This window comes from Rattus norvegicus, chromosome 7 (assembly GCF_021556685.1).
Source record: "Rattus norvegicus strain SHRSP/BbbUtx chromosome 7, alternate assembly SHRSP_T2T, whole genome shotgun sequence".
NCBI lineage: Eukaryota > Metazoa > Chordata > Mammalia > Rodentia > Muridae > Rattus > Rattus norvegicus.
In genome coordinates, this window is record NC_141540.1 from 99,307,679 (window position 1) to 99,320,234 (window position 12,556).

General features: G+C 39.6%; 1 protein-coding gene and 1 pseudogene across 5 annotated transcripts in view; both read right to left on the bottom strand.

Moving 5' to 3' along the window:
• Nucleotides 1-1,603: 1,603 nt before the first annotated feature.
• On the bottom strand, nucleotides 1,604-3,646 carry LOC148004803 (small ribosomal subunit protein eS10 pseudogene; annotated as a pseudogene). The gene has a single exon (XR_015625568.1). The product of XR_015625568.1 is annotated as a small ribosomal subunit protein eS10 pseudogene, transcript variant X2 (transcript).
• A 94-nt stretch (nucleotides 3,647-3,740) lies between these two features.
• Nucleotides 3,741-12,556, bottom strand: part of Atad2 (ATPase family, AAA domain containing 2) — a 41,847-nt gene continuing 33,031 nt past the window's right edge. For 3 of the 4 annotated variants that reach the window (XM_087557380.1, XM_087557382.1, XM_087557379.1), the window contains 6 exons: nucleotides 9,610-9,732; nucleotides 9,361-9,504; nucleotides 8,191-8,571; nucleotides 6,857-6,990; nucleotides 6,220-6,348; nucleotides 3,748-5,112 (listed from right to left, as the gene is read on the bottom strand). In XM_087557380.1, coding sequence (XP_087413506.1) covers nucleotides 5,068-5,112; nucleotides 6,220-6,348; nucleotides 6,857-6,990; nucleotides 8,191-8,571; nucleotides 9,361-9,504; nucleotides 9,610-9,732 — 956 coding nt within the window. In that variant the 3' untranslated portion in view covers nucleotides 3,748-5,067. 4 annotated transcript variants of the gene reach the window in all.

Consider the following 12,556-nt stretch of genomic DNA (forward strand, 5'->3'; position numbering starts at 1 on the left):
AGGAAAAGGTTTAATTGAAGGCTGACTTATAGGAGTTTAGTTCATTTTCATCATGGTGAGAAGCACGGCATCCAGGCAGGTATGGTGCTGGAGATGGAGTTCTACATCTTGATCCGCAGGCAGCAGAAGGAGACTGTGTCACATGGGGCATAGCTTGCGTTTATAAAGACTTCAAGGTCTACGTCCACAGTGACACACTTTCCTCCAATAAGGCTACACCTGATGGTGCCAATCCCTACGGCCAAGCCTTCAAACACATGAATCTATCTGGGCTATCTCCATTCGAATCACCACAGCCTATAATAAGATACCATTCTAAAGTAAAATATGCCATCACAAAAAGACATGTTGTATGCGCTCAATTATAGTGGGTAGAGTAGTCGAAATTCATCAGCAGAAAATAAGATCGCAGAAGTCAGGGCCTCGGGTGGGACCTGGGGAGCTTTGTACTTTCATTTCTATGGCTGTGATAGAATACCCTGACAAAAATCCACTGTTGAGAGATCAAACTCAGGAGAATGAACTCTCATCCATGCTTGCCTGCCAAGCTCCTTATGGACTGAGCTATCCATCCAATCCTTCCTCTGTACTCTTAACAAGCCTCTGTTGGGGAAATAAATTTGGCATACAGACTTAAAATACCACACACCTACACCATCAGTAGAACTAATGCTCTTGATTACAAAGCCACAGCATTCAATACAATGATATTGTAGTCAAATAGATTAGCAGAATACAGCTATCTAGAAACAGAATCACAACTGATTTCTGCAAAGGGGAGGGACGCTCAGCAGAGGTAAGAGCTGTCCTCAGCACATGTGTATTGTTCAAAACACATTTCCCAGTGGCCCAGTGTTTGCTGGACTTCTCGTGGTACTCTGGTCATAAGAATTTTCATCCGGACAAAGAGTACAAATGGCATTCAAGGTCCAGACAACCATGGTGGTGAGATAAGGGGCATTTGAAGCTGTAGAGTAAGTATATACTGGGACCCATGGGGCTGCTTCCCACTAACTCCCCTGTATTATTTGGAAGTCCAGATGTTCCCAGTATTCAAGTGAGACCTGAAACTAGCAGCCCTTCATTCATGTCAACGCTCCTGCCAATGCTTAAGCATCTTTCTTTACAACTCTGGAACAATCTTCACTGCATTGCTCTCAAGGTGAGTCTTACCAAGCCTTCCCTCTGATAAGAAGCCTCTGCATCTTGTTTTATCAAGGACACAAGAAAACCCACAGAGGGCTGGAGAGATGGCTCAGCAGTTAAGAGCACTGACTGCTCTTCCAGAGATCCTGAGTTCAAATCCCAGCAACCACATGGCAGCTCACAACCATCTGTAATGAGATCTGATGCCCTCTTCTGGTGTGCATGAAGACAGCTACAGTGTATTTATATAGAATAAATAAATTTTTTTTTTTTAAAGGCAGAAAACCTACAGAATCACCAAATCTGGACTCATAGGGGCTCACTGAGACTGAAGGGACAATCAGGGAGCCTGCACGGGTCTAACCGAGGCCCCCTGCACATGTTGTAATTGTGTAGCTTGGTGTTTTTATGAGATTTTTTTCTTTAAAGTTTACTCAATACAACAAAATCTCCAATGTCACTGAGGTGGCTGACCATGTCCATGACCAAAGCCCCCTCTAAACTGGAATTCCATTGCTGAGCCAGCCCCAGCCTCAGCTTTCCGGTCAGCTCTAGGGGGCATAGCACTCCTTCTGTAGGTCTCTGTCTGCCTCTCTTCTTGTGAATCTTGCAGGCAGCTCACCCTCTCAACCTTTGGGCCGAGGCCTGCAGCGTGGCGGGCACGATCTCCGGAGGTAGGTGCAGGTAATCTCGGAGATACTGGATGCCCTCATTTGTGAGGTACCAGTAGAAATGTCTCCAAGCAAACTGCTCCTTCACGTAGCCTTGAAACTTGAGAGACTGCATGGCCTTCATGACGTGAAGGTTGGGCACATTCTTGTCTGCCAGCTCGGGGTGTTTGGGCATGTATGTCTTTTTTGGCAACCATCACCCCTTCCTTAAAAAGAGGTTCATAGATGGCACTCTGATTCTTCTTAGGCATCAACATCGCGGTGGCTGCAAGGTCCGAGGCAGAGGCTGGAAAGGAGTGAGATTTTAACAGAGGGAGCACTATTTCTGATGTTTTTGCCTACTTTGGGGATCCCTGTCCTCTAGCTAGGCTGTATTGTTGTCATCTAGCCTTAATATGAGGGGAGGTGCCCAATCTTACTGCCACTTGATATGCTGATTGGTTAATATCCTTGGCAGGCCTGCTTTTTTCTGAAGGGCAGTAGAAGAGTAAAAGGGAATGGATATGAGGGTGGATATAGGAGATCCCCTCCCCTTTGCAGAAATCAGATGTGGCAGGGAGGGGAACTGCAGTTGGGATGTAATGTATGAGATAATAAATTCACAAACAGAAATTTTAAAAAAAGATGAAAAACATTTCTGATTGCTTCCCTGTGGCTCTTGTGGTATCATCTGTTGCTCTGCAGGGACTTTTGTCTAGTCCATTTGATCACGCTTTGTCAAATGTGTCCAGGGACTCTGAACCTTTCCAACGGATGAGTAATGCTTTCAGAGACGGAGCATCCAAACTTATGGTCTCCAGGCTGTGCACTCAGCTCTGTGGTAGACTGCTTGCTTAGCCTGTGTAAGGCCTCAATGGAATTGTAGGTTTAGCTCTTACAACTCAGGCCCCTGATCCATTTCTGCTGGTTTCTATATGGCAGGAGGCAAGGATTCACTATCATTCTTTTGCATTTGGACATCCAGTTATGCCAACGCCATTGGAAGACTGTCTTTTTCCTAGCTCATAAACTGTCATCATTCTTAAAACCATTTTATCAGGTATTTTGACTTCAAGACTTTCGATCCTCTCCCATGAATTTGTCCTTCCTCAGGCATGTAGACATCTGTTCTCTAGACTTAAAGCCATGAAGCCAACTAAGCGTTGCTTAACTTCAAAATGGTGAACCAAATAATCTTTTTACTCTCAGGTATTTTGTCATGGAAAATGATCAAACTGAATTACTTCCTGACTTCCTTTCTGGATTATGTACTAGCAGTGAATAGAAACCACTGATTTTTACCGTCTTTCTTATAGTGATTAATTCACACAATGGTTCTACCAGTTTCTTCTGATTTTCTTAGGATTTCCTAAATGATACTATGTACGCTGTAACTGTTTATATTTTTTTCCTTTCAGATTTAAATGAATTATCTTTAACTGCTCTAAATATTTTCAACAAGAAAAAAAGTCAACATTCCTCTTATGTACTGGCTGGTTTATTTAGTGTATGCACTCATACATGAAAGAACCCTGTAATTATTTTACATTGACTTATTATTTTGTTTGTCTGATGCCTATGTAGCCTTTGGTGTCCCAAAATAATGAAGAGCAGACTGGTCTTGATTTTCAGGCAATCCTCTTGCCTTTACCCCCCAAGGGCTGGGATTATTCAAGTAAGCACCATGATGCTTGGCAGTCAGTCCTATCTTTAATCAGTTTTTAAAAACTGAAGGGGTAGTAAGATGGCCCAGTAGGAAAAACACTCACAAACCTAGTAACCTAGTTTGATCCCTAGGATTCACATCACGTAAAAGTGGAAGCAAAGAAAGACTCTACAGAACTGTCTGGTCGGACACACACACACACACACACACACACACACACACACACACACGTTATGACACATATACATTCACACAACGTTCTAAATAACTAGAAACAAGTAACAGTTTTCAACTTTAATATTTATTATACAAAATGTACAATAAAAAGATACATCTGAAATAAGTTATAATAAACTACAATAGAAACTATTAAGCATAATACTTTATTTATTTGCTTTTTTGAGACAGTGTTTCAAGTAGCCAGGCTAGCTTCAAACTTACTGTGTAGCTAATGACCTTGAATTCTTGATCTTCCTGTCTCTTCCTCAAGGGCTGAGAACCCAGATACATACACACTCAACCTATACAATATTATCTCTATCAATATGAACATGTTCAAATGTTATCGATGTTTGGCATAGGTATATAAGACAGCATCTACTAATTAAGGTATCCAAATTACTGAATTTTAGAAATATTTTAAATATCTACATTTAAAAACAGGCAGCTCAACTTTAAACTATGCTAAAATCTAAACTCTTGAGCGAGGCATGTACTTAGTGTACACTGGGCCCTCGGTCTGACCCTTCCCACCACCATTACAACACTAACAAAGCCCCACAGCCTCCCAGACGTCAGTGGCTGCTCTCCGCAAGCTGCCCAGCACACACTGCTCTGAAAGCAGAGGTCTGAATGTCCCACTCAACAGTGTGTAGAAGGAGTAACGGGCTTCAACTTTAAGAAAGAAATGTATTTTTGGTATCAGTATAGAAAATTTATATTTATAATCATATATGTGCAGATAAAGAATATTTATAGGATATAACCTAAACACAATGATAGAAAGATAAATGGTTGTCAAATATAAAAACTAGTCACTAATATATTTGTTGTGTATATAATTACAAAAGTAAACAATATATTTAAAAATCTTTATTAACCTAAATTAGAATTATAAAAATCTTTATCTAAAGGCATTAATTTTTATATTAAGTACAGAATTGTATTGAGGCCCTCTTGAAAATCACTTGAATTTTGGCAAATGGAAGAAAGGCATTAGAGGAAAACAAAGACAGCAACTACAACAGATACAAATCTAGCTGATACAATAACCGACTAGGGAATGATAAAACTAAAAGTGCTTCAGCTAAGAGTAACAAAAATGCAATGCTGCTAAGCTATCATTAAATGTCACAAAACATTAATTACCAAAATAGCTTTAAAATCTAGTCAAACAATTACAATTGTTACAGTGCTTTGCTTAAACATCTTAAGACATACTAGTTATCTTACTACATGTACATAAATATCAAGAAATTTAAAGTACTTTTACTATTTTAATCTTTTCTTGAAGATGCAAGACTTCATCTCATCTAGCATCAGTTATGAAAATTATATCCAAAGACAATTAAATAGGAACTGAATAAATTCTAGAATGTAATGATATCATGATCTGGAACAACTGAAGTTCTCTACTGCTTGCTCCATTTTCTGTGTAAAAGACAAGAAGGAAAAATATTTTCAATATTGAAAAAAGCTAAAAAAAAATAATGTGCTTTTCCCCAACAGCGATAAGAATATTACTTATCCATGTAACTATCGGGTCAATTTGGTACACTCATATACAGTGTAAGCAATAATATTCTACACATAGCATCTACCTTCCCTAGTGTACCCTACAGGGGCATGTACACCACACACAGGTATTCCATATACTAGGTGGGTATATGGCAGATTTTATAGGTGACTGGTAATATGTAAGTAGCATCTAACATTTTTTTTTTTTTTTTGGTTCTTTTTTTCGGAGCTGGTGACCGAACCCAGGGCCTTGCCCTTCCTAGGCAAGCGCTCTACCACTGAGCTAAATCCCCAACCCCAACATATATTTTTAATAATTAATATTCCAATACCTTCTAAAAGATAAGTAGGTATCTGAGAGAGGGTCTTAACTATGTCACCACATGAGATTAAACTTGTGATTCCTGTGTTTCAGCTACTCCAATCTAGGATTACAGATGTATACAAACATATCCACCATAAACACTTATCTTAGGGGAAAAGGCTATTTTAAAAGAAGATGCATTTCCATATTGATATTTATGTATTTTTAGTTTTATCAATACATGGAGTCATTGTTTATCATAAATACAATCTAATCAATTAGATTTATGATACACCAGCCTTGTTTATATTGATTAACAATCTATAATCTTCATAGAAAACAGCCTCTTAATTATTATCTTTTGGTTTTGAGAGTTTCATGCAGCTCAAGATGGCCTTAAACATGCTATATTACAGAAGACGACCTTGGGGCACAGATCCTGCCTATACCCAGAAAATGGAATTTCCAAGTGGGTCATCATGCTTTGGTTGGTCTTTAAGGCTTCAGTCATCTTTAATGGGAATATTACCTGGCAAAAGGAGTATGAAGTGTTTCAAGTTAGCATGAATCCCAACATTTGGGAGGCAGAGGGAGAGGCCGAGGGAGAGCCTGTTTGAAGACAGCCTGGTCTACAGTTGAGTTCTAGATAATCAGGACTGAATAGAAAAACCCTATCTCAAAACAAGCAATGAACCAGTTTGAAGTCCAAACCTTACCTGAACAAGTGCTGTTTTGTCATAGTCCCTGCGGTGCTCATAAATACACTGGCTGAGGACTGCATACAAATTTTCCAGTTGGAATATATTATATTCCTGACTTTTTTTAACAACAGTCTTCAAAAGATTCTAAAAGAAAACAAGTGTTTATGTGTGCCAGATTAATTCCTTGCAACAAGATTTTTAATTCTGAATGCATAGGGGAACTGTTATAAAGGTAACAGGCCACCAGTGCTGAGGTATGCAAGTCGCTGGCAATGACTTAGATCTCCTTCATTCTGTGACACCGGCTTTGACCCTGGGTTAACCTTCAGCATCCTGAAAACTACAGCATAAATTGCTAATTTCTATTATATCCACAAACTTCTCCAGACAAATTTCTTTTTAAAAGAATCTATTTACTTAAATATTTATCTAATGTGAACTTCCTAGTGTCCAGAGGCGAGAAGAGGGCACTGGGTACTACACCTAAGCCCTCAAGAGCAGTCAGAGCTCTTAACTTCTAAGCCAGCTCTCCAGCCCAGAAGAACTTTTCCTAAAGGAAAAGAACTTAAGCTGAATCCCCGTGTAGCCTGCAATCCATTTTGTGAGGAAGACTAAAATGTCTAGTGAAAGCATTGACTTCAGTTTAACATACTTTTAAGTGCTTATGGTCCACAACAAGTGAAGGTGTAGGCTGAGAGAGAATCGCCAGAGCCTTTTCCATACCGATCAGCTGCTGCTGCTCTACCTGGGAATGTCTAGCTCGAGTCATTCGCAGAAACCCCATTTCTAAAGAGAAAATTTAAGCAATTATTATTATTTGGTTCAGAAACATAATGGCTAAGACAAATAACTGGTTTAATGCCTGCCTTTAATCCCAGCACCCAGGAGTCAGAAGAAGATAAATCTTTATGAGTTAGAAACCAGGCTGCTTTATATAGAGTTCCAGGCCAATTTAGGCTACTTAGTAAAATTTGTCTTAAAGTAAACAAACAGAATCCCACCATAACAAAAACAATATAAGAAGTATTTCTCAAACTGATTATTTGGGGGATTCCTTGATAGTTTCCATGAAATTGGCAGAAAGGGACATACCAAATCAAGTGTCACTTTCTCTTAGCAATTAATGGGATAATAATCACTGAAGAAGTTAGTATTAGGCTAGATGCTAGTTGTATTTGAACAATGTCTCTTCAGGACTGAGTATTTCCTTGCTTCATTTAGTGCTCCTTCTCTAGCACGTGGCTGAGAAGAAGTATATGCACCTCTGCTTCCCTCTTTTCTCAGCTCCTCTTCTTGTACATGGGTTAGTGGTTGGTTCCCACTCTCTTTTGTGAAGTATTTACTTTAATACCGCAGCTGCACTCAAGATTTTCTGTAGTGTCTCCAGCTCATTAGTACAGCTGTGAAACATGGGACCCTGCTGTGACAGTAATTGAATCCCCAAGAGAGTCCATCATCACAAAAACTTAGTTTAATTTATTATATATGGATATGTCGGTGTTTTGGTCTAGTAGCTGAAAGGTTAAGTAAAGATAATGCTATTTTTCTACTTAGTTAACATCTGTGCTCTGAAAAACAGCAAAAGCAATGAACTGGTATGTAATGACTTTGTTTAGGAATTATCTCAAGTTTTCTTTTTTTTTTTTATAAAAGATTTATTCACTTATTATATATACAGCACTCTGCTTGCATGTATGCCTGGAGGCCAGAAGAGGGCACCAGATCTCATTATAGATGGTTGTGAGCCACCATGTGGTTACTTAGAACAGACAGTGCTATTAATCTCTGAGCCATCTCTCCAGCCCTCCCTCTCAAGTTTTAAAAGATGTTTATTACTTTTTTTTCCTTCTGCTTCTCAAGGTAGGGTTTCTCTTTAATAGCCCTGGCTATTGGAGCTGGCTCTGTAGACCAGGCTGGCCTCAAACTCAGATCCACCTGCCTCTGCCTCCTGAGTGTTGAGGCATTTACCTTCTAAGTGAGACTTACCTTTTGATTCATTTTCTTCAGCAATGTCTGTGACCTGGGAGGTAGCGGCATCGCCACTACAAACAATCCTGGCTTTTCTCAGCTCTGTGCCCTCTGCAGTTTGCTTAGGCTCTTCAAGTTCATTCTCAATATTGGAGGAACTTGAGTTATTTTTCAAGTCTATGTTGCTTTCAGAGGTGTTCTGCTTGTCACTTTCTTCTACTGAGGACTCCCCTGTGTTTCCGAGCTCTGTACGTGTATGCTGACTGTCTTCTGAGTCACTCCTGCTTGCACTGTTCACAGCAGTCTGGCTACTGTCTTTAGCTTGTGAAATTTTCCTTCGTTTTATTTTGGTGCCTACATGCCACTTTGACTTTTTCCGGAATTTTCTCTTCAACCGAGCTTCAAGGAATTTAACAAAAGAAATAAGATGAAGAGTTAAAGAAGTCAAGAAACCACAGTACTTTCACATGGCTGGAATACAGAAACAGTAAACTACTGTGACAAGATGGAGACATGGACAATGTCCAGCTCACAAAATGACCTGGTTCAAGCTGTAATTCTTGAATTATTAAAAAATCTTGAATAACTTTAAGGAAGGCAATAATGTGATCTATGTGATGCATTATAAACGACTGCTGAGCAGCAGGATGGGCCATCAACTGAATAACTGAAAGTCAAGACTCACAACGACCTACCTACCTGCACAGGTAAGGTACACTGAGCATTCTCTTAATCACGTCATGCATATGAATTCATTGGAATTTCACTTTAAACTGATGAGGTTTGCTACCATTAGCATCATCAGTTTACAGTGGAAGAAACTAAAGCACAAAAGAGTTTAAATTACTGTGTAAGGTAGACAGTAAAACTACGTTTCATTAGAATTGGAGAATACAGGGTGAACTTGAAAAACCATTACAAAAACAAACTTAATACAACTTGGAAGAGAGCTGAGTGTTTGGGTGGTAACAGAAGGCAGAGCTTCAGCACAACACCAAGGCTTTGTCACTATATTCACTGTATTTGTGAAAAATGTATATAGAAAAAGAAGGCTCTGGGTATTTTACAGTTTAGTTGCTTGAACATCAGCCAAATAGGTGCAATTTACTGTATTAGCAAAGTACAAGACAAAGTAAAGGGCAGAAGACAATGAAGGTTGTAAATGACAAATTACTCCAGAGGGCTTACCAGGGGTGCTGCTTGCCATGGGAGTACAAGGTGCCTTCAGCTTCTCCTTCTGCTCTTGATCTGACCTTTTATCACCGACAGGAGTGGAATTTTGCTTTGGCATGACGTGGTAATAAGATGGTGCATATTTGGAAGAGCTACAACCTTATAAAGAAATAGATAAATTTTAAAAATTGTTTCAAGAACTCGAGGTCATACAAATGGAATTCATCCAAGGCATCCTCTTCAAATGCCCAAGCCTTTCCCTACCTCTTTTCTTCCTAGATTCCTGAATTTCTTCACAAAGCTGCTCAAAGTCTTCATCAAGCTCTTCTTTAATGATTGCATAGGCAGTGTCTCTTAAAGCACAAGCTCTGTGCCTAATAAGACGATCTGAAATATAAGGAAATACAATTCTTTTTTTAAAAGATTTATTTATTTATTACATACAAGTACACTGTAGTTGTCTTCAGACACACCAGAAGAGGGCATTGATCACATTACAGATGGTTGTGAGCCACCAATGTGGTCGCTGGGATTTGAACTCAGGGCCTCTGGAAGAGCAGTGAGCACTCTTAACTACTGAGCCATCTCTCCAGCCCCAGGAAACACAATTCTTAATACTTTTCCAAAAGTAAACTTAGTATTTTGGGTAAAGATAGTAGCTATTACAATTCCTAAACTTCATACAAAGAATAAATGTCATATTCTGGTTTGAGTGATAATCTAATGATTTGGATATATGTCAAGGACAACCTGAACTACACCATCTTAAGTTTAACAGGGGCTGGCATTCTTTAATCCTTACACTGGGGAAACAGAAGCAGGGAGATCTCTGTGAGTTTTAGGTCAGCAAGGCCTATACCGTGAGACTCCGACTCAATCAATCAAAAAAACAAACAAACAAACAAACCAACACCCAAAAGAACAACAAATGGAATGTTCAATATTCCCTTACACTGGGCTAAAATGTTTCCAGCCTGAGACTCATTTACTGAATAAACTCACCCTTCTTCTCTTTTTAAACTGTGGTTGGTTCAACTCAGCTATTTTGGTTCAAACTCCTCTTCAAACTGACTTGACTCAATCTGCTTCTCCTTGGCCTCTCCTGAATTGTTCTGCTTGGCCTCGTACTACCCTTGGCAATGATCTAATCTTCTGGCCCCTTCTCATTCTGTTCTCACCTGTGTCTAAACTGTTCTCTCTGCAGGCTGTCACTATACAACAGTCCTGATAACTGCCTCTTCCACTCTCTCAGCACTGCTCTCTTAAGTAGCTTTTGTCTCCTCATTCCTGGGCATATTCTATTCTGTCAAATCTTTCTCTGATTTTTCACTTTACCACTTAATCAGACATCACTTTCAAACATGAAGGATTCCTTCTACAAACTAACTTTACCTTTACTGTTTGGAATTAAAGGTGTATGCTAAGAGACAGCCATATAGCTAGAAACAGTTTTTTTTTTTTTTCCAGTAAATAACTTGGGGTTCACAGTGTGATCAAATATCTTACAACAGCTCAGCTACTAAAAGCCTGGGTTCACACAGCCAAACAGTGGGTGGAGCTCGGGGACTCTTAGGGAAGAATAGTGGGAAGGATTGCAGCCTTGAAGGGTATATGAACTCCACAACAGGATCAACAGAGTCAATTAACCTGGATCTTTAGATCTCTGAGTCTGAACCACCAACCAAAGAACATACACAGGCTGGACCTAGGTCTCTAACACTGTATGTAACAGATGTGCAGCCTGACATTCATGTGGGTCTTGAACAACTAGAACAGGGGCCATCCCAGAAGCTGTTGCTTGTAATGGGATATGCTCTTCTAGCTGGGCTGCATGGCTGCTTTGTCTGGCTTTAATGGGAGAGGAAGCACCTAGCCTTGCAGAGACTTGAAGACCCAAGGTGGAGGATAACAGGGAGGCTACCACCCTCAGAGGAAAAGGGGGGTGAGGGAGTAGGATTGTGGTGGGGTGGTGACTGGAAGGGGGGCAGTAAGCAGGATGTAAAGTAAAAAAAAAAAAAATTAAGTAAATTAAAAAATAAGGGGGCCTGGGTTCAAATCTCAGCACCCACATGGCAGCTTACAATGGCAATTTCAGTTCTAGAGGATCTGATATCTCAGACATTCATGTAGGCAAAACACAAACGTACATAAAATAAGGATAAATACATCATTCCTAAAACTCAAGGGTCTGGAGAGATGGCTCAGCAGTTAAGAGTGGAAGAAAGATAAACAGACAGACAGACAGGGCAAGTAGGGCAATGAACAGGGGCACATATGCACAGACCATTTTTGGAAGGATTCACAGAAGCCTCTAGAAGAAGAAACGGAGAACTTAGTAGGCTCACTTTTAATGGTCGTTTTGTTGAGAAAAGTTACTCAGACTGGCAGCTGTTTTTTTTTTTTAATTTAAAAACTATTCAGATTATGAGAATGATGACCCCCTGGGGGCTGGAGAGACAGCCCAGTGGTTAAGAGCATTTACTGCTCTTCCAGAGGTCCTGAGTTCAATTCCCAGCAACCACATGGTGGCTCACAACATCTGTAATGGGATTCGATGCCCTCTTCTGGTGTGTGTGAAGACAGCTACAGTGTACTCATATATAAAATAAATAAGTAAATCTTAAAAAAGAGAGAAAAAATTCTTGAAATTTATTAATGCTTTATTGTTTCACTTTCAGAAAGTACATAAACAAGCTACTTTGTGTTTGATTAGAGTAGTGGTTTTCAACCTGTGGGTCCCACAGGAGTTATATATCAGATATCCTGCATATCAAATATTTATATTACAATTCATAACAGTAGCAACTTTACAGTTTTGAAATAGCATAAAATAATGTGCTTGGCGGGGGTGGGGGGTGTGAGGACATGAGGAACTGTATTAGAGGATCTCAGCATTAGGAAGGCTGAGAACCTCTGCATTAGAGGGTACATTATATGGTTAATATTTGGGGATCTGAGTGAGAAACCAACCAATCAACCCCAAACACCATTCAAAGTCTGCCCTTGTTCCTTCCTGGCACCGTGACTCTGAAAAATGGTTTAATCTTCCTAAACTATACCTTTCTCAGCTGTAGAATAAGATAAGGTTATTGTGAGAATTATATGCTATTTTGAATGCAAAATATTTACTTAACCAGGGCATTAAAAACAATCAACCAAACATACAAACACCATCAACAAACCTCATTGTCAATAACCCCTAAAACCACAC